Below are 21318 nucleotides of genomic sequence, written 5' to 3'. Positions count from 1 at the left end.
TAAAGATCATCCATCCATCCATCATCAACTGCTTATCCTGTGTACAGGGTCGCGTGGGGCTGGAGCCAATCCCAGCTGACATCGGGCAAAAGGCTGGTTACACCCTGGACAGGTCTCCAGTCCATCGCAGGGCCACACATAGACAAACAACCACTCACACTCACATTCGCACCTAAGGACAACTTTGGAGACACCAATCAACTTAGCCTGCAAGTCTTTGGATGTTGGGAGGAAGCCGGAGCACCCAGAGAGAACCCACCCACTGCACCACCGTACCGCCCAAAAGAAAACTAAATAAAGCATAATTTTCTTTTGCTGCTTTCCTATCCTGGTAATCACCTTGTGATCCCTTGGTTGGGATTCAAATCACCATGGGAAAAGGGTGAATAACCACCAAACACTGACATCACTGGTTGTACAGTTTGGGATTACAGCATCAGATAATGACTAAAATCTATAAACGAGTACACTTCACTGAAACACGTACCCATATCCAGCCAGAAAGCCCAAACTGGGCGGGCTAACTTGGTCGCTGAAGATGTAGACCTCCAGGCCTGCCTCATACTTGTATTTTGGATTCCTCTTTTCTATCGGGCCCAGCTCCGTCTGGTTGACAATCCACCACTCCTGGATCTGATCTGAGATATTCTGAGCTCGCTTCAAGGTCACGGTTATGTTGAACATCGTGTTTTCATCTGCAAAGACAAAAAATAATGTTACAACTTCGGTTCATTTTAGGCACTACAGCCTTTAAAATGGAGGCTCCTGAGTTTCTTTTGCGGTCACCAAATCAAATAACAACTACGCCAAAGGTCACAGTCAGTCCGATCTATACAGTGATAAAGATGCTGACGTTCACCTTTATATAGGGGCCCAGCAGGCTTGGCTTCGGAGTCACTGGGGGCCCGGATATAACGAGGGAAGGTACTCGCTAGCATCCTGCAGAGGAAGAGAGGCTGTTATTGCAGCAAAACACAGTTTGTGTTACTTAGTTTCTCAATGGTGAAAAAGAGAAAAAAGCGTTATATTCTGGTGTACTGTAGATCTCATTTTGTGTTTAATGGTGTAGAAAATCCACTTCATCTTATCAAAGTACAGGTTGTATATTCACTGCAAGAATCTGTGATATTCAAAAAGTAGTTCCGCCAGATGGATGAGATATGAGAGATATTATTATCAACTAAAAAATTGAAGATTAATTTTAATGAAATGCCATTTTTTGAGTTGTAGAGAAGAAAAGTATCTTACCTGTGACTGATAATGAGAATTTAGATCCTGATTATCACATCACAGTAGAGAATTGCAGAAGAAGAGAGAAGACAGCTAAAATATACTCACACTTGTTTGTCGCTTCCTGTTCCATTTAGAAGCGCTATGAGGTTTTCCTTTGTTTGTTTGTCTAGATATGTCACTCGTTTTCCAGACGCTGTTTCAGCTTTGGCACCAAGACTGAGGTTTCTGACATCATAAGAAGGGAGAAGAACATACAGAAATGAATTTGAAGGATTTCAACTCATGAAACTGCAGCATTTGCTTTTGGCCATTTACAAGTATGTGCAAGCAGTCCCTTCTAAAAAAAACCTATGATATTACTGAGGGATTTTTCATATTCTTACTGGTCAGCTTTTAGAATGATTTTAGAAACAGAATACAATCTGCACGACAAATATATAACATTTTGTCTGGGTGACATTAATGCAAAAACATCAGGAGGTAGAGCGTGTTGCCTGTTAATTGGATGATCAGCAGTTTGATCCCCCGGCTCTTCCAGTCTGCGTGTCAAAGTGTCCTTGATGGGGGAATGTGATGTAGTGTAAAAGCGCTTTGAGTGGTTGAAAGACTAGAAAGGAGTTTTACAAGTAAAGACCATTTTCCATTCAAAATTTGGAGATACATGCTTTTCAATGGACAGGACGGGTGTGAAATTGTAATTTGAAAAGCAAAGCTGTCAGACAAATAAAGTGGAGTAAACAGCTCAATATTTGCCTCTGAGATGTAGTGGAGGAGAAGTATAAAATTGTACTACTCAAGTAAAGTAAAGTAAAGTACTTGAATAAATGTATTTGTTACGATCCACTGGTCATAAATCTGTCAAAGTGTCAGTTAAGCTGTAACTGCTATGGGACCTTGTAAAGTATTTTGTGTGGTGCTAATTTGCAGAGTTTCAGGAGCAGGACCACACATCAACCATGTCATCAACAGCATTTCCATAAATACCCATACCCCGACTCTTCTTCTTCGCTCGTATCCTGCATCCACCCCCCCACCCCTTTCTCTGTCCTGCCTCCTGATCTCCTTCTTCCTCTCCATAGGGTTATAAGGGGGTCCGTCGTGCCCGGGTGCTATGGCGGATTTCCCTATCGTAGCTTCCCCACAACGCCTCTAATGTCTATTCAGCAACTGCAAGCCTCGTACATCTTTCTGTTTCGATCATCAATAAATCACTTAATCATACCTGTTGATTGTGTGGTCCTTCCTAGTGAAATGTATATTATGAATCACCAGGAAAGGCTTATTTAAACATGTGAGTTTGCAGTTTCAATTTAAAAGAACCAACAAATGTCAAGGCGTCAGGGGAAAGTAGTGTGCGCGTAGGTGTGTAGGGATAATGAAGATCGGATATGGAGAGATTTATAAACAAGAAGAAGTATTTACGTTAAAGTAAACGCGGTATTTAACTGGGAGTCAGTGCAGTCGCTGAAGGGTAGGAGCGATGGCCTCCCAGGATCGCTTGTGACAGAGAACTCTTGCAGCCAAATTCAGTACATGTTTAACAGCTGAGTGGGCACACTAAGGAGAAGTGCTTTATATTAATCTAACCGGGATTTTATAAAGGCGTGGACCAGAGTGGGTCAGAGAGGGGCGAAGTCTGGAGATGTTCTTCAGGTGAAAAAATGCAGTCTTGGTGTAGTTTTGATGTATGTGTCAAAGGGTGGAGTCAAAAGTTACACCAAGATGTATGACCTCAGTCATAATGACTGACTCGAAAAACTTTTATAGTGCTACGTACACATAAAAAACAATCTGTAACCCTGGTTTAATGTTGAGAAAAGCTTTAAAAATTAAGTGCAACATCAATATGAAATAACGTTCTGTCATTGCGTACCTTTGCACAGACCAGGACACAGTGGTGGGGAAATCCTCCTCACTGCCCAACATCTCTATCAGGTTGGTCCTGCTGGGTGGACTAATGGTCCACAGTGAGTTGGAGCTGCCTTTAAGCTCAGCGATGATCAGGTCCTCTGCCATGTAGCCCTCCAGCCACTGCAAGGCTTCCTAACCGCGGCACACAACCACATAGTAGAACAAGAATTTAATAGAATTTCACTGAGCCATTTCACATTTAGGCTCTAAGGAGGGCAGTGTTGGTCGGTTTGTAATAACTTTTGTGATACCCATGCTGTCATTTAGAGGCAGTATCAGGTCAAATTTTACATGTGTAAAACACTTTATTTTACTTTAAGCAGCATCAATTGTACCCTTTTTCCACATTTTTAAATCCTCCATATGCTTTACAAAGTTTTAAAGTTAACACCTACACAAATTACATCCTCTGGGGAATATGAATAAGTAAAAAGATCTTCTCAGGTCTGTATTTACTTCCTGGTCTAAAACGTGGTCATCAACCTGAATTATGATAAATGTAATCTCCATTAATGTTTTTAAATACAGTGAATTATACAACATTCTAATTACATCACCTGACGCCTTGAAGTTGAAATGTATTTCTTGTACTTACATCTTTTACATTTTTCTTCACAAACTTTTCATATTCAGGGGGTGACACCTGCTGCAGTTGTTTTTGCTGAGCGCTCATGGTGAAGATAGGCTGTGAGAAGAGGAAATTTATTTTGAAAATCAGCAAAAGCCTCGTTATGGCTGAAAACACATATTCGGAACTTGTTTTTCTTCAGTTTTGTTGCTGGAGACCGTTTTTTTGTTGTTGTTTCAGTAATTTCCCAGATACACAATCAAACATTAAACCCTGCTACCAGAATACTCACACAACTTGAATGAAATGAAAATGAAATGAATCACAGGTTTATTTATTCACTTCATTTCGAAGGGATTTGGCTTTGGGCAGAACATCTCTTTGGTCTCTTGTAATTGTTTCTGTTTCTCAGTAAAGCACTTTGCAAGCTTGTTATCAGATGATTTGATAAAAGAAACTGTGTCCACACCTGAAAGCCGGCCAGGGTGATTTCAAACGAAACATCCAGCGGTGGGTTGGTGACAGCTACAGACTTCACGAGGGACATGAAGAGCAGCGGGAACCAGACGATACAGATCAGCAGCGCTACAATCATCCCTCCCATCCCGTACTTCACCACCTTCTTCTTCTTCTGGCCTCGCGGCTGGGGATACCTCTGCAGAAGGAAGACATAAAGGAGAGTGAGATGTATTGTGCAGGACAAAACACCAGTTTTTTCTGTAGCCAGTCTTCACGAAACTTTGCATTGGTAATAGCTTCATGTTTTCTATGCCTGAACAATTTTTTTGTAAATCCATTAGAATTAGTCAATTAATTGGACCAGGGTTCTAACAGTAAAAATGGAGCAAAAACTTTCAAGACAAAACTTGCAGACTGCCAACTGAGTGGTATTTACTATAGTGAGGCGTAGAAGAAGAAGAAGAAGAAGAAGAAGAAGAAGAAGATATTTTTGTGCACTATTGGGAATATTGGAAACCCCAGCAACAGTATATCTTTTTTATCTACTATACACTTCATGGCAGAAAATGAGATCCGAGCCATCGCCCAGCCACTGCAAGTCAGAATTTAAGCTTCCATAAAAAAGAAAGATCTCCTTCAACAAATCAAAAAAGTAAATTTTCAGCATGCCAGACTTGTGGCTGTGATACCACAATGATAAACACCTTCTCAGACTCTCTCCAGCATTTAAGGATAAAGATGTGAGCGTAGATGTCCTCCACACAGATCCAGCTGGACAGAGACAGCGAGGTGTCCGTCCAAACCCAGTCCATCACGGCTCGCAGCTCCGTCAAGAACGGCACCAGGCGAAAACTACAAACCACAGACAAATCTTAGTTCTTCTGGCAAAATATGAGACTCAATATATTTATTCAGAAATATTTGAGAGTAGGGCAGGCATAATAAGTTATGTCTTCAGCCCAGGTTTTTTGGTCACTGATATATTGATATGTTTTGACATCATGAGCTTGTGTAGATAATAATAAAAACATTCATTTGGTGTGTTTGTGAGCACTTATACTCCAAAATTGTTAGATTAATATTTACCAGACCTTAAATAATCTTGCATAGCCAGATATCTACTGCATAAATAGTCTGGAGAAGTTCAAGCAAGCTGGTTCAAGCTGGTTAAAATGGTACAAAACACAACAGTCTGTGGCTTTCAAAAGAGCAAAACATATATGATACTTATTTTTACTGTCCAAAATGCATTCAAATGAATAATAAACATTACATAACATAAAGTTGGCATGACTAGGGTTTCAACTAATGACTATTTTTATTATCTATTCATCAAATGAACGTTCAGTCTACAAATTGTCAGAAAGTTTTGAAAAACGCCCATCACAAGTGTACAGAGCAAACCCTCACATTTGAGAAGCAGCATATGTTTTCCCCTTACACAAATATCGTGTTTACAGATATCTGAAATTAATAGCTCCTGGTATAATCTTGTCTGTCTCCTTCCATTCTTGCAACAGCAGTTAGTTGTCAACCCTGATGTGACCAGAGCCTTGGACCTGTTTGCCCAGCTGGAAGAAATGATACTTTCTTCAGCGTAACTCACCCTTGAAACAGGAAGAGGTTGACATAATTGTAGCTCTTGGTGAGGAAGTTTCCCAAAACGCGGGTGGGATAACCACAGCGTATCTGATAGGCTGACAGCCCAAAGTAGATGCACTTGACAAAATACCACATCTGAGCGACTTTGTTCTCGCTGAAACGCCTGCGAGGGGGAAGAGAAGGCATTAGTTTGGTTCTTTTTTTCATTTAGAGGCAGCACAAAGACTCTTCTCTCAATAACTTGATCGCAAAGCAAAGCAGGACAAAATAAATTAATTTCAGCTGTAAAACATTCATTATCAAACTTGGTATTAATGCAGAACATAGTTTACAGAAACAGGTTTTCTTTATTTGAACAGTAACAGACAGAAAAGGCAGATGAATGCATCAAAGATCCTAAGCTATATTTTAAACCCAGGACACTATTTTTTAACCAGGGCACCTCAAAATATTGAACTTTAATCAATTTAATCAGGAAACTTAACGACTTTAGATTATATACCAAACATATCTAATGTGAAGAATGGATGAGTTCTTACTTTTCTGTGACTATTGGCAGGATAAAGAACATCCAGAAGTGGATGCCAAAGAGCAGGATGACCTGGAAGATGACCTTGCCCACGACAGACTTTCTGAGGTAGAGGGCCCTGTCCACCACCATAGTCCCAAACTGGATCAGGACCATGACCAGGAAAGGTCCCGGCACCTGATCCTCCGACAGAGACGACGTGATGTCTGCAGCAGAGTGTTTCTAGAAGCGATATACAAAGAGATGTTAACTTTGTCAGAAGTCAGATTTTGTTTATGGATTCAGGTGAAACATTTATTTATTTATTTATTTTAAATCTAATTTTAAAACCTACACCAAATGCCCAGAATCCGAACACAATGATGATGAAATCCACCGTGTCAGCGAGGAACATCAGCACATAGACGTCTGTGACTGCACTGTACTCTGGATGGATCAAGTTATAGAAGAACTGCTTCATAGGAAGGTAGATCTCCATGAACCTATAAAGAACGGGAGTAGATAAAGAACATTAAAAAAAGAAACAATGTTATTATGAGTAATTACACAGGTGGTGAAAATGGTCCAGGTGGAACTTGCTGTTGCTGTCATCCCTCACTTAAACAATAAACCAGTCTGTAAAACAATAAAACAGTCTGTAAAATCTGTCAACAGCTATGCTCTACATTCCCAGGAGTTCCTCAAGTCAGAACTGAACTGAAACCTCTGCCTGCAACCTTCTGCAGTAGCTCTAAAAATAATTGCTGCAGGATTGAAACATGTCAGGACTGCAATGAAGCACATAAAAAAATAAATACAAAAATAATGTAAGATAAACATCAATAACAATAAAACTGGTAAGACATGCTGGAAATAAAAACAGTATGCTAATAGTAATAAAAAGCCTTTTTTTAAGTTAGATTTTGAGAAGTGATTTAGAAAATGATCATTGATTCTGCGATCCTAAGATCCTCTCATTATCCTATTATCTGATTCTGATATCTGATTATTATCATCATCATATTTTGTGTTCTCTGTCTTGTGTTGTTAGTCTGTTCTTGGCCTATGACATAATTTCATTTAGGACAATAAAGATATTTAAATATCACTGAGGCACTGATGACTAAATAAAAGTTAAATAACTACATCAGTCTGTCAGACAACACTGGCCTTAATTTGAGAGAACATAAATGATGATGTTCGCTATGTGTTTCAGCTACTGTTCTAGACGTAATGTCTCAGAAACCACTTGTTCCACTGTTATTAAATTTAGAACAATAACAATAACAGCACTCACAAAAATGACACTGACTGGCCTAACGGGAATGCTGTAATTAAAGGTCTAAATTTAGAGCTTTGAAAGGTTTTAGCTGCTGTATCACTGATATAATTATCCACAGTGCATCCTCCATTATTCGTCTAGAATATTTGCTGAGCACAGTTCTCATCAGTGCCCTCATAAAGTTACACACTTTCTTGTATAATCACAGTCATGACTGTTGGCCGGTAAGCAGCTGTGGGTGGAGCAATGAGAACCACCAATGCTTCACCGTACCGCTTTAGGATGAAAGCTTTCCCTTTGAGGAGCTGCTCCCTCAGCTTCTCCATGATCATCTGTTTGCGGGTCTTCTGATGGACGCTGGCCTCGCTGCCTTCCTTGCGGCTGCTGTTGTGGGAAGCTGTACTTCCTGTGGAAACAATTTACATTTCGAGCTGTAAATGAACCGTGACGAGGCACTGAGTCACTGATACAGCCTGAGATCCACAAACACAGAGACCTAATCCAAGGTTCAGGGCTGGAGACCACAAGGAATTGTGTTTTTCATGATAGTAACCCTTCTATTTCCTTCTATTTATTATTGTTGTTGATTATTATTGAAGAGTAACATTTATGCTCACTAGAGAGGAGAGTTAATTGTTGAACCAGCTGTCTAGTTAGTACTAGGATATAGACAATAGGCAAGGATCTTCACCTCTCTTGGACCTTGCAGAGGAGTGGAGAGATCGGTGAGAGATGTGCGAGCCTCCGCTGGAACTCTTGCGGCGCTGGTAGGTCTGCTGTTGTGGGAGGTGCACCTGGACATGTCCTGAATCAATGGAGGTCCCAAAGCTCATGGATCTCAAGGTGTGAGTGGAGCCTCTTCTCTCATTGAACAGTGAGGACTCAGTTTCAGACTCCTTTTCACTCTGCTCCTCATCTCTTCTCTCGTCCTCTGACTCACTCTGACGTGAGGGCTCTTTCCTTTCTTTGGGGTCGTCCTCGTCCCATAGACCGTGGCACTGGAAATGCAAAGAGGAGGAAAAATTCAGGGTTTTTTTAAGACCTTGTATGCCCAGTTAATTGAGAGTCTGGCACCGGCAGTGCAGTTGCATACACACACGTTTGACAGTACATCCCAAACAATCAGTCACGGTGTTCCATTAAGAGCTAACAGGACAGTCTACAGAGTTTCTTTTATTTGTTGAGAAAGACGGAAAACGGCAACAAACAGATGGAGAGAAATCTTCTAGAAATCTCTGTGCAGCAGGGACACACACATACCTAAATCTGTTAAATATAGGCCTTTTATTTAATATTGGAAATAAGCCATCCTGTGTTGCTAAAAACAAATATAACAGGGGTTCCTCCCTGACGACAGATACATAACCGATCAGCGAAATGTCCTTTTGTTAGCATTTTCCTATTTTTCTTGTTGGTTTTCAGTCTGTAAATTAATTCTTAATAACTCACTATATTATTATTTAAGCCAGCGGTTTGTTGGAAATATAGAGTATCATCAGCATTGAAGAATAGGTTCACAAAAGTTCAAGTTTGTCTTAGTGAGGTGCCCTTATGAACACTGGAACAGGTTTTGCTTGCTGTGTTAATTCTTCCTGTTACTACTGGCCATTAAATGATCCCTTCCTAATGCAATTCCAGTGTAACACAGTTTACAGTCCTCATTCTGAGATACATCAAGTGGATATCTTAAAGAAGTTCCATAAGAACACAAAGAGGGACTTTTGTACTAAAAAGACTGTAACTGTCGACGACACCCACTAAATTTGATTTACTGGTGAAGCTTCATATTAGCTTCACATAAACGTTTGATTAAATATTTACACAAAAAAAGATTTTGTTTCCCATCACTTGGAATGTCACATGTTACATGGCACAATACTTGTTCATTCATTCTCGTCATTGTTGGTTTTGGTCTTCAGACCACAACTACATTAAGAAAAATGTAAACTATCACCATTCATATCCTTGAATATGATGCACAAATTAATATTTAAATTATATTAATATTAAATATTTTGTGTTTGCAGGCACCTTCAGAATGGATCTGTGGAAGAAGAGAGCCAGTAACTGGATCAGGTCGTAGTGGACGTAGCCATCCTTCTTCTCCACACCGATGATGTTGGGAGGGTGATATGGTTTATTCTTATCTATCTTGTTCTGGTTGAAGGGGAAGAAGCCAAACTGAAAGAAGTACTTGACGACGATTGTGACCTAGAGGGAAAATGAAAGTAATGTCGGTGAAGCTGTCGGGACTATGTCAAAGTTTTCCAATGAATCATAAGAGAGACTGTTGTATAAAAAATAATAAGTGAACTCTGATCTTACTCTTAGACTTTATGCATTTGTCTTTCTCCTGTCCAGCCTAATGCAACTAATTAATGTTTATACTCCTACCTTATAGGTGTTATTCATTCATGTTAGTCAAAAAGTGTTAAAAATATAATAAATGCTTTCAATGTTTGTCTTAACTTTCTGCCAATCATTGTGGACAGCGGAAACAATTTAGTCCAGATCTGTACGAGAGCCTTGTTGTTTTTGAAAAGTTGTTGTTTTGGAAATTACATCTTCGTATCCGACTCTACCTCAGTATAGACGATGGCAGTCATCCAGTAGCGCTTGCTGGGCCGGGGCACTGACAGCATGGCCCAGAGGAAGATGGTGATGGGTAGGACCAGGGTGGCGCAGGAGGCCGACACCATGTGGTTGATGATGATGACCAGGTAGCACACCATCTCTGAGTTGGCCACCAGCATGTTGTAGAGGGCGTAGCAGAGCTGGAGGATCAGAGGCTGTTTTTGGTAGAATGTATCTGACTGCTCCAGCTCCTCATCATAAAACATCCTTGACAAACACAGAGAGATGGATTCGTTGTTTGATTATTGTCCTGATTGTAAAGCATAAGAGAAACATGAATAATGGATTTATTATTTCCTTTACTTGGCGCTTTGCAATTATTCTAATCTTGCAGATTATTCTTGTATCGAAAATGCCTGCAATCATGGATCAAACTTCTCAAATGTGTCAGTGTTTCAACCACACATGAAGGTTGACAAAGTGACAAATAGTGTAAAGTGTAATATCATTTTTTTGAAGATTGCAAAGTTATGATTTAAATCAGGTAATATCTGATTGATAAATAAAGCATGAAATAGCAACTTCGACGGTTCTGGATATTTTTCAGGAAGTACTCAAAAGGAAAATAGTTCAGTTTAAGGATGAACTGCTATTATTTTTTTTTAATCATCATGAATCTGCAGCATCTCAGGCAAATAACTGTTTATTCTGTTCTGGCTTCATGCTAAACAGGCCGTAGTTGTTGTTGGACTTACTTGTTGAGCAGCAACTCGCTGGCGGTGAGCTCAGTGGTCATAGAGGGCAACATGATGTCTGACCTGCTGTCTGAGCGGCTGTCAGAGGTCATAACCATACGCCTCTTCCTATCCATGTCACTCTCGTCGTCACTAACTTCCAGACGGTCAAAGCTGACTGCCTTGCTGTAGCTGGGAGGCACGTCCGCATCAGACGTTTTAGAAGCATCTGTATCAGGGGTGTAGAGGAACCCTACTCGTCCCCCTGTCTGCATAAAATCCTGCTGTCCTCCCTCGTCCTGAATCTCAGTGATGTAGTCCTTCTCCTGGGCAGAGGCGGCAGACTCTGCCTCCTCCGGCCGGAGGGAGGGGCCCTCATCTAGGCCAAAGGAATCCCAGGGAGCCTCTTCTCTGTCTTTTCTCTCATGGTCCTTTGACACCTCTACTCCCTCCTCACCCTCCAGTCCCTCCTGGCCCTCATCCTGTCTCTCCATGGGTTCTCTATCACTCCAGGGGCCGCCCTCAGCCCCTTGACTCTCACCTAGCTGTTGGGATTCACAGGGAACCTGCTGCTTATCTTCCTCTTGATCATGCTCGTCATCCACTTCTTCTATGACGTCAGTGGTGCCCTGTCTGGAGAAGAGCGTGACACACTGGGTCGCTTCACTGCAGGAGACAAAAACAGCGGGGATTGTATCAATCTGTGATGGAGTCTTTCGGTTCAGTGGAAATTTAAAAACTGGACGTCTGTCTCGCAGTGCCAATATACATCGGTGTATTTTTTAATCCACTTGATTTACTGGAATTAGATTTTTTATGCGACACCCTACCCACAGATGAGGTCAGGGTTTTTCTTTTTAAAAAGGAAAAAAAGCTATAAGCATTATATAAAATAAACATTTTAAAAATGCTATAATGTAGTTTTAAGCAGATATAACATTTAACTGTGCCTATGGGGACATATTTTATATCATTTCTGTGCTTTACAGTATTGTATTGTCACTGATGATCTGTGTTACAATTGTTGACAAATACATACATAAACATTCATTTATTAAATGTTTATATACTGTTTATATATGTTAAATAGGAGGGTTAAAGTAAAGTGTGACTGAATAAATGGGGTGGTGATGGCACAGTGCAATGATTCAACTGAAAATATTTTGATAAAGAGGCACAAACAGGAGATGCAATGATCTTGTTCATGCTAGTGGGCGATGTAGAGGCCATGCACCTGGACATGAAGCTGCTGCAACTGTCCATTGATGAATTGGACATGTCCAGGCCGTACATCTTGCGCAGTTTGGGCCTGGCGCGCTCGCTGGTTTTGGGAATGCACTCTGGCATTCCATCGAGGTCTTCCAGGGTGGATTGGCGAGAAAACAGTGTGGTTGCCTCGGTTTGGGCGCTGAGAGGGGGTGAGAGTGACAGATGCAATGATCAGTGGTGAGAAAAATGAGATGGGATGTACGTTACGTTACACAGAAAGGGGATTCCCTTTATGCTGTGTAAAAAAAAGACAGACAGAAAAAGGATGCATTTAACCCAACCTTAACATTAAAATGAGCAGGGAAATGATCTCCATGTTTACTTCATCACATGACCATAACAAACACGAGATGCAGCAAAGAAGGACATTTTTGCATCCATATCAATACAATGGAGGTAAAAGGAATATTGTTAGTGGCGCTCACAGCTTTGAAAGCTCCAATTCACAAATGTTGTTGGCAATTTTAAGTGTTATTTTATGCCATGTTGCCATTTAACCTGGACAAATAAAACCAAAACTTTCAGCATATCTTGATAGCACAATAGGTAAGTAAGACAATATACTTTTTAGTAATTTCAGTGACCATCACATATACTCCCATGTGAATTTATCCATATGTTTTCCCTCACTTCCTCCTTGGCAATGAACTCTTTCTCAATGAAAAACATGAATCTCTGTATTCGTGATGCAGGAAAATTGTAACAAATCTTTACTAATGCATGGCTGGGCATGCTGAAAACTAAAACATATCGTTGTCCTGTCCAGACATGCTTTAATAAAGAATTCCTAACATGTTTATTTCATTAAAATATGTGTTTTGATAGCTTATTTAAAATTTGCTTAACCTTAAGACCTGAAAAAAACAAAAACAAATGTCTCATGCCTGGAGAAAAAGGAAGCAGAAAGTTAAGGAGGGAATCTATTATTTCGTTGTCTCTTTCAGGACTGGCAAACATTCCTACACACTCCCTATAACATTTCATGATGGGGACTCATCTGGTATCCAGTTTTGCCTTGCTGAGGCTCTGTGTACCTGGATATGCTGTCTCTGGATGCTGTGGAGTCCTGGCTCTCCATGCGGTAGCCTCCTCTCCTTCTTCGAACCCTGTTGGAGCCCGAGGCGGACTCGTCCTCACTTAGCTGATCCATACTGGCCTGCCTGGACATGTTGAGCCTCATGGCCTTCTGGTAGTAGACGTGGATGCTCTCTCTGGACGGCACATTGCCCTGGTAAGAGGAGAGAAGTTAACCATGTACTGGTTCTCTTAATCACACTAATATCCTTGAATTAGCTTATGAATTATTTTAAACAAGGCAAATTCAAATTTAAAAACTGCTTTTAAAACCAAGATAACTCTTCTTCTGCATGTCAAAAGTCGATGCGGAGGTTCTTGGTACCTTTTTGACCTCTCGGGTCAGCATGCAGCGCTCTATACGCAGCACAGTGGAGATGTCGATGTACTCCCTGCACATGTCGTTCATCCACTTGGTAAAGCTGTCCACTGTAGTCTGGAAAAGCACCCAGGTGAACTTTATGATGTTGAACACTCGCTTTATGATGTTGTCTGAGGGAGAGCAAATGACACAAATGTAAACTGAAGAACTCGCAAATTAGAGGCTCCAAATAGCAGTGCGAAAAAGCAGATTTTTTTATGTATGATATGAAGAAATTATGCAAACTGTCATTACTGAACTTCACAGAGCACACTGATAATTTCTCTCATGATCTGTCATTACAAGGAAAGACAACCAAGGATGTTAGGAATGTGGTTTTGTGTTCATGTTTTTCCTGTTTTAGTCTGTTTTATGGTTTGGGGTTCTGTGTTTCTTCGGTCCTGTAGGCGCGGTGGTGTGAACAGTGGGTAAGACGCACGCCTTAGGTGTGAGAGACCCAGGTTCAATTCCCATCTGTGACACTGTGTCCACCAACATGTCCCTGAGCAAGACACTTAACCCCTCGTTGCTCCAGAGGTGTGCGACCTCTGACCTAAATAGCAATTGTAAGTCGCTTTGGATAAAAGCGTCAGATAAATGTAATGTAAATACCTTGTTATTCTCATGTTCAGTTTAGTTCCCTTTAACAGTTCTGTCTCATTTCCTGTTTTCTTATCTTAGTTCTTAGTCCTGCGTTTTAGTTTTGTGCCTTAGTTCATGTTTTAGTGTTTACCCCTGTCTGTGTACTTGCTGTATTTGTTATTATTTTGGTCTTGTCTGTTTTGTTTTCTGTGGCCTGTACTACGAAAGGAGTATTCAAACCTACTCAGAGTTATCAGACGTTGTTGTTACGCTGGTGTTAAACGGTAACACAACGGTGAACAAGATGTTGTTTGGTCTGTGTTAACCCGCTGCTAACTTGGAGTTGGTGCGCGTTCACATTAAAGGGGCGTGTTCGGCCGTGCAGGCAGAGTTTTTTCTCAACGGCGCATGCTCCGTATTTCTCCAGAAGAATGCACGTTGATTGTGTCAGGATATGATGAATGTAAATACATGTTAATGGAAAAATCTAATACTGTGGTGGCCGACAAAGCCAGGGAGTAAATGCGTAGCCTAATTATCTTCACTGTGTTCTTATTGTACTTCAAATGTATTTTATGGGCCCTTCTTGTATGTTTAATATGATTAAGATGTAAATGTACATTTGCACATTATGTCCATTGTAACAGGAAAAAAAGGAGCCAGTGGAGTGTTGTAATAATCCGAGACAAAATTTAATTTCCACTATTATACAAGTAAATAACTTGAATATTCTCACATTTATGAGAGAAATTTCACTTTGCAAGTCTGCAACATCACACACTCACACACCTCTGCTGTGTATTATGTGCAGTGGAAAGTTATATTAGACTTCGTAATCGGATTTAGCAGTGAGGAAATACTTGTGAGTTTAGCCCACAATCACTATCATGCACCTTAGTGACTTTGCTGTGGATTGGGCGTATTCAGATGAAAACACCAGAGTGATTTAGATTTTTTGTGACTTTAATTTCCGGGAATTTCCAACTTTTTGTTCTTGTAAATTTGACACTCTCATCTAGGTTTTTTTCCCTGAATTTATTAACCCCTAACCTGGCTCCGTATTTTTGGACACATAAAACAGGCAATCTAAATATGTGAAAATACTTTCAATTATAGCCTACAGATGAGCTACATCTAAGAAACTGTCCTGTTAATTAATCACAGAGGCTGCAGGGCTCGCTGTATGAACGTAAATAACTTCACAAATCAGGATGAAACCTAAATATATTTTATCAAGTGTTATGTATTAATATCCAACTTCTCATCATTAACACTGAGTGCAGATGTGGTGTCTAGTCCACGTACACAGGGTAACCTCGAGTTAACCACGAACAAAACCAGCTCGGAGCAGTTTAGAGATGCGGCGTAAATTGCCATGGCAACAGACCTCGGTTAACACCTATCCACCTTTCGTAGTACGGCTTAGTATGGCTTATATCACAGCCAAAGAAAGATCAAAAGATCAAAACAGACATACAGTAGTGATCAATACGGCATGCAGGTTCTTCATGACTATATTCCTCATTCAGTATCTCGAGTCAGGCGCTAGAGCATGTTCAGACTCAGAATGAGGAACTCAACAGCACAAAATCAAGTCAATATTTTTCTTGAGGAGGAACCAACCTGGAGCACCAGACTTCTTGTTCTCTTCTCCTTTTTCTTGCCCATCTGAGAGCTCACCAACCTCTATGGCCACATGACCTGCTGAAGTACAGTAAAGACAACTCACGTGGTGTTTTGTGGTGTTTTTAGGTTTGTTTCACAAGTTTCTTGTCTCTAGAACTTGCTTACCATCTTTCTTGCTTTTTCTGTGTCTAACTCCCTTGGTGTATTTTTTCCAGAATTTGCGTTTCTCTTTGCCTCGTGCCCTCAGGGCAGCTTTGGGGTCTGTGATCCAGGCGTGATAAAGAAACTGGAGAACAGAGAGAACGAATTTAGTATTTATAAAAGGATGTGGAGAAAACGTGTCACTGAGGTTTATCATGCAAGGAAAAAATACCAATGCATGGTGGTTTTGCACGTTTACGTCTATTAATTACAAAGCAGGTAGACTTCATATTACAGACTATTTTCAAAACAGTACCATGACTTTTCAAAATTACCTTAACATAAAATAGTAGCAGTAGACTCACATAGATCCCTTAAATGCACGCAAGAAAGCTTGATCAAAACAGTCCAGTAAAAACTTTATTAAAACACCAAAGATGACCTAATATTCCCGGTGATTCACTGCCTATCTCAAGCAAGTTTTGATACTCTGCAGTCTTAAAATGCATGGTATCCCAAAGAAAATAGCTGTCAATATTATCAAGAATGAACACTTTTTCTGTTAATACAGTGAAACATGCACAACCACCAGTGTAAGACAAAACACATAAAATGTAAATGGTCTGTATTTGTAAAGCGCCTTTCTAGTCTAGTCCAACCATTGAAAGCGCTTTACAATGTCATATTCACCAATTCACACACATTCATATGCTGCTGGCAGAAGCCAAGGTGCCAACTGCTCCTCAGAAACAGAAACATTCACACACAGTTTACAATTTGGGGTTCAGTATTATGCCCAAGCACACTTTGACATGCAGACTTTTGGCTTTGTCTCTCAATAGAGACAAAGCCAAAATGCTAACTGCTAACACTGTGGTTGCTACACTGATCATAACTCACAAATGCTCTAGGCTCAAAGCAGTAGACCAAAGGGTCAAAACAGACAGGAAACACATAACACAACCAAGACCATTTCAGAATAAAGCTCCAGTTCATGCATCCAGTCCAACACCAAGCAAAGGAGCAAAGGATGAAGCATTTCCATTCCAGTTTATGATTTATGCCAAATTTGTGTTCGCATGAACGTGAGCTGGAAAGGAGGTTTGCTGACGTGAAAGTGACAAGTGTTCAGACAAGCTGTGTTAGGTGGTGAGTACCTTGCCTGCCTTGACTAAATACTGCAGTATAGTTTTAGGCAGCTTAATGATAGACTTGGGCAAAGCCAGAACAGCAGAGACAAACTTCCCAATAGCTCGCTACAGAAAGACAACAAGAGTGGGAGAAGATTAGTAGAAAGTGATTTTATATTATTAGAAACAACAGAAGTTAACCTTGTTAGAGACAGGGAACAAGAGAAGACTTCTAGTATAGGGGAATATTAGCAGAATGTTAGTAATGAAAACTTTTACCTCTTTAATCAGTTGTTAAAATAGCAATTTCACAAAGTAAAATAATCCATTAAAAGTCACTTTTTTAGAATTAACAGCAAAATTAACATGTATGAAAAGCAAAGTTCAGCAGTATTTTTAACTTTGCAAGCAATGCATCCTATTCTCTTAGTTTATTGAATGAGGGAAACCGTGTACCTTTTACTTCAGTACATTTAGCTGACACCTGCAGTTACAAGTTTCTTTTCAGATTTTACATTTTGCATAAGCTTATAAAAACAACACATTGTTAATGAACTACCAACCTGCCTACCTGCTTTGTGGCAGTGGTGTGGACAGAATTTGGGTCAAAGTGGAGCTAGTTTTAAATACTTTATATAGTGTTCATTTATTCCAGGAGTTGCCAACCTAGGGGTTGGGAACTTCGAAAGGGTCACAAGATAAATTTGAGTGTTCCTGAGATGATTTCTGAGAGAGGAAAGAAGAATAGACAAAGTTCTGATTCTCTAATCTGCTTTTTTGTGAAATATTGGATAGTTTTACAACTCTTGGCTTCAAACTGTTTAGATGAAACAATGCAACATCTGAAATGTGACAAGTTACAACTAAACACTGGTTTTATGTTTAATACAGTCCTTTAACAGCCACAGATACCAGATGGTTTTCATTTTTGCGTCAGAGCATTTGATTTATTGATTGCTGCTGGAGGTATAAAGAATTACAACAAATATAACAACACTGCTTCTGGAATTCATTGGTTACAATAGCTTCAAGTAGGACTCTAAATTCAGGACTTTTACATTTTTTTACATTATTGTATTGGTACTTTTACTTAAGTAAAGGACCTGAGTATTTTTTCCACGGCTGGATACAATAAATGTAATGGAGTAAAAAGTACAACATTTCCCTCTGACGTATAAAGTCATACAAAATGGAAATATTGAAGAAAGTGCCAGTACTTCAACCTGTACAGTACTTGAGTAAATATACTTTGTTAATCAGTAATAAAAAATTATTAAATTACTGTGACAGAGACAGAACTAGAATCTTGTTTCACACTGAAACTGATGGGGAAATGAGCCACTACTTGAAGTCACCTGAAATGCCGACTTCTTGGGCAGTTCATCGTCTTTTTTCTCCTCCTCCTCCTCTTCCTCCTCACTGTCAGTTTCAAACAAGTAATAGTCTCCACTTCTAACCACTGAGGGGCGGAAAGCAAAGTTTAGTTACATTCAGTCACACAGAGGCTGAAGTCAAAACATCGCTTTCACAACATTAAAATGGATCCCCTGCTGAAAGGAAGACGCAGGAAAATCAAACTTACCGTTAAATTCTACGTAATTCACCACACATCAAACATCTAGCTGAGAATACAGTAAGTCATGATATAGACACACATTAACTTCAGAGACATTAGAGGATGAAACAGAAAATGCCGAATAGAAAACACACAACATATCGTAAATGTTAGTCTGGCTGATATAACTATGAGCACAAAGCACAATAAAGAATGTCTATTAAAGACTATTATTGCAGTAAGCTCAGTCACCTTTAAGCTACTTGACAGAGCAAGTGACTCCTGTCTGCTGTAGTTAAGAGTTAGAAGCAATGGGATAGACAAGGCTGACTTATGTCCTTGAGCAGAACCACAGTGGGTGGGAGGTGAGGGAGGATGCTGGGATATGGAGATGAAACATCAAATGACAAAGAGATAAAATGGAGAAATAATTTGAAAATGTCATGTGGGGGTGGAGTACGATATGAGACATGAGTGCAAACCAAACAGGCAACCACTGTATTGACTCAGAAAGATGCTGGTGGGGTTTATTGTATTTACCACAAAGAGACCGTAAAGGTAGTCATTTTAGATATTCAATGACTGGTACAATCATTCATGCTGTTGTCTTTTCTCCTGGGTAACACCTGTTTGGAGATCATGTCTACGGGCAAAGAATGAACAAACTCTTCATCCTTTATTCCAGTACTGAGAATAAAGGCAAGTCGACTTCATATCTTTGCATGAAAATGTTTTAATAAAAAGAGTGATTCTCTACTGTGGGCTCTTTAGGTGAGACCAATGATAAAGTTTATGTTTTAAACAATGTCAGCCGCCAGCCATTAGTCATTTTCTCTTCATCGTCTCATCGTGTCTATTTAAGGCAACCCTGCACAAATACTGACAGGGTTTTATAGATCATCTTGACACTGGAGTGCCTCTCCACATACAGTGTACTGTTACATGAGAGCTACATGTTACAAGGGCCCCTAAATAGAGACAGAAAATGACTGAAGTCTGGGTGGAGTAATGTTATGTTGGCGCTTTCAGAGCCCAGGGGCAGTATAGGAATCCTCAGTGTTCTGGTCAAGGACACAAGGGCCAATCAGAGTCTAGGAAGAGAAAAAATGAGGTTGGGGTCAACCTACTGGAAGCATGGTCAACCCACGGCCTCCACCACTGCTTTTTTTTGGTCTTGGCTTTCGTTCGCTGTGCTCCTAAAATTTCACAAATACAGCAATGCAACATTTCATAAGAAAATTAATTCTTCTGCAAAACTTCAAGGCATATTTTTACACTTTTAGGTTTCTCTTTTAGATAAAATACATTAATCATTACACAACGTGTTTATGTATTAGGTGGATTAGGCATTAATACACTCTTTAGCAGTCATATAACCTTAACATCAACTTTTCTAAGAGTCCTGGCAGCCTTCATCATACCATCATCATCATCCTCCTCGGGCTGGACGAAGGTCTTTCCTTCTCCAGACTCCTGCGCCATGCTCAGCATCCTCTCCTTGCCCCTCTTAAACTTTTGCTGCCTCACCTTAATGCGTTCCATCCTGATTAGATCAGAAACAAAGTGAAGAGACGCAAAGTATGGGCACAGAGGAACATCACTGACCATAAACATCTACAGACTTCGTATGGAACATAGTGTACGGTATGGAACAGCAGAGTGCTCATTACAGCGAGTGAGTGGACATTATCAGAGCATAGAGGTAACTCCTGAGGTAACTGTAATTTGTGGAAATGCATTGACATTAGATAGTATGATATACTAAGCGACGGCTTCCTGGAAACAGTAAAGACGGAGTCAGGAGTTTCTTTTAATCCAGAACTGATTTTAAATGGTTTTCTGAGTCATGTTACTTCCTCATGGACTAAATCAGCCCTAATGAGACTCAAAGATACTCATCAAGAAATAGACTTTACCATGTATGATGTTGTGTAAGTGTAACTCAAGTGATATTCTATATTTTTCTCAGCAAACTCCATGAAACACCAATACCAACAATTAATTGATACCACTAACAAGTATTGCCAGAACACATATGAACATACAGTGAGGAAAATAAGTATTTGAACACCCTGCTATTTTGCAAGTTCTCCCACTTAGAAATCATGGAGGGGTCTGAAATTGTCATCGTAGGTGCATGTCCACTGTGAGAGACATAATCTAAAAAAGGAAATCCAGAAATCACAATGTATGATTTTTTAACTATTTATTTGTATGATACAGCTGCAAATAAGTATTTGAACACCTGAGAAAATCAATGTTAATATTTGGTACAGTAGCCTTTGTTTGCAATTACAGAGGTCAAACGTTTCCTGTAGTTTTTCACCAGGTTTGCACACACTGCAGGAGGGATTTTGGCCCACTCCTCCACACAGATCTTCTCTAGATCAGTCAGGTTTCTGGGCTGTCGCTGAGAAACACGGAGTTTGAGCTCCCTCCAAAGATTCTCTATTGGGTTTAGGTCTGGAGACTGGCTAGGCCACGCCAGAACCTCGATATGCTTCTTACAGAGCCGCTCCTTGGTTATCCTGGCTGTGTGCTTCGGGTCATTGTCATGTTAGAAGACCCAGCCTCGACCCATCTTCAATGCTCTAACTGAGGGAAGGAGGTTGTTCCCCAAAATCTGGCAATACATGGCCCCGGTCATCCTCTCCTTAATACAGTGCAGTCGCCCTGTCCCATGTGCAGAAAAACACCCCCAAAGCATGA

General features: G+C 40.2%; 1 protein-coding gene across 2 annotated transcripts in view; it reads right to left on the bottom strand.

The window, feature by feature from the left end:
- The window catches only part of LOC123972657 (piezo-type mechanosensitive ion channel component 2), an 86075-nt gene that overhangs the window by 2421 nt on the left and 62336 nt on the right, over positions 1 to 21318 (bottom strand). For both annotated transcript variants that reach the window (XM_046052224.1, XM_046052225.1), the window contains 23 exons: positions 20031 to 20152; positions 19737 to 19805; positions 18410 to 18513; positions 15949 to 16069; positions 15781 to 15861; positions 13540 to 13706; positions 13175 to 13368; positions 12106 to 12279; positions 10893 to 11537; positions 10146 to 10404; positions 9595 to 9774; positions 8255 to 8561; positions 7837 to 7969; positions 6637 to 6784; positions 6313 to 6524; positions 5778 to 5936; positions 4876 to 5023; positions 4182 to 4367; positions 3740 to 3829; positions 3107 to 3276; positions 1339 to 1458; positions 860 to 939; positions 488 to 695 (listed from right to left, as the gene is read on the bottom strand). In XM_046052224.1, the coding sequence (XP_045908180.1) occupies positions 488 to 695; positions 860 to 939; positions 1339 to 1458; positions 3107 to 3276; positions 3740 to 3829; positions 4182 to 4367; positions 4876 to 5023; positions 5778 to 5936; positions 6313 to 6524; positions 6637 to 6784; positions 7837 to 7969; positions 8255 to 8561; positions 9595 to 9774; positions 10146 to 10404; positions 10893 to 11537; positions 12106 to 12279; positions 13175 to 13368; positions 13540 to 13706; positions 15781 to 15861; positions 15949 to 16069; positions 18410 to 18513; positions 19737 to 19805; positions 20031 to 20152 (4077 nt within the window). The remainder of the gene's footprint in view (positions 1 to 487; positions 696 to 859; positions 940 to 1338; positions 1459 to 3106; positions 3277 to 3739; positions 3830 to 4181; positions 4368 to 4875; positions 5024 to 5777; positions 5937 to 6312; positions 6525 to 6636; positions 6785 to 7836; positions 7970 to 8254; positions 8562 to 9594; positions 9775 to 10145; positions 10405 to 10892; positions 11538 to 12105; positions 12280 to 13174; positions 13369 to 13539; positions 13707 to 15780; positions 15862 to 15948; positions 16070 to 18409; positions 18514 to 19736; positions 19806 to 20030; positions 20153 to 21318) is intronic.

Source organism: Micropterus dolomieu, linkage group LG06, assembly GCF_021292245.1.
Source record: "Micropterus dolomieu isolate WLL.071019.BEF.003 ecotype Adirondacks linkage group LG06, ASM2129224v1, whole genome shotgun sequence".
Lineage (NCBI taxonomy): Eukaryota > Metazoa > Chordata > Actinopteri > Centrarchiformes > Centrarchidae > Micropterus > Micropterus dolomieu.
The sequence above is the reverse complement of the archived record's forward strand: the minus strand, read 5'-3'. Positions and strand labels throughout refer to the sequence as shown.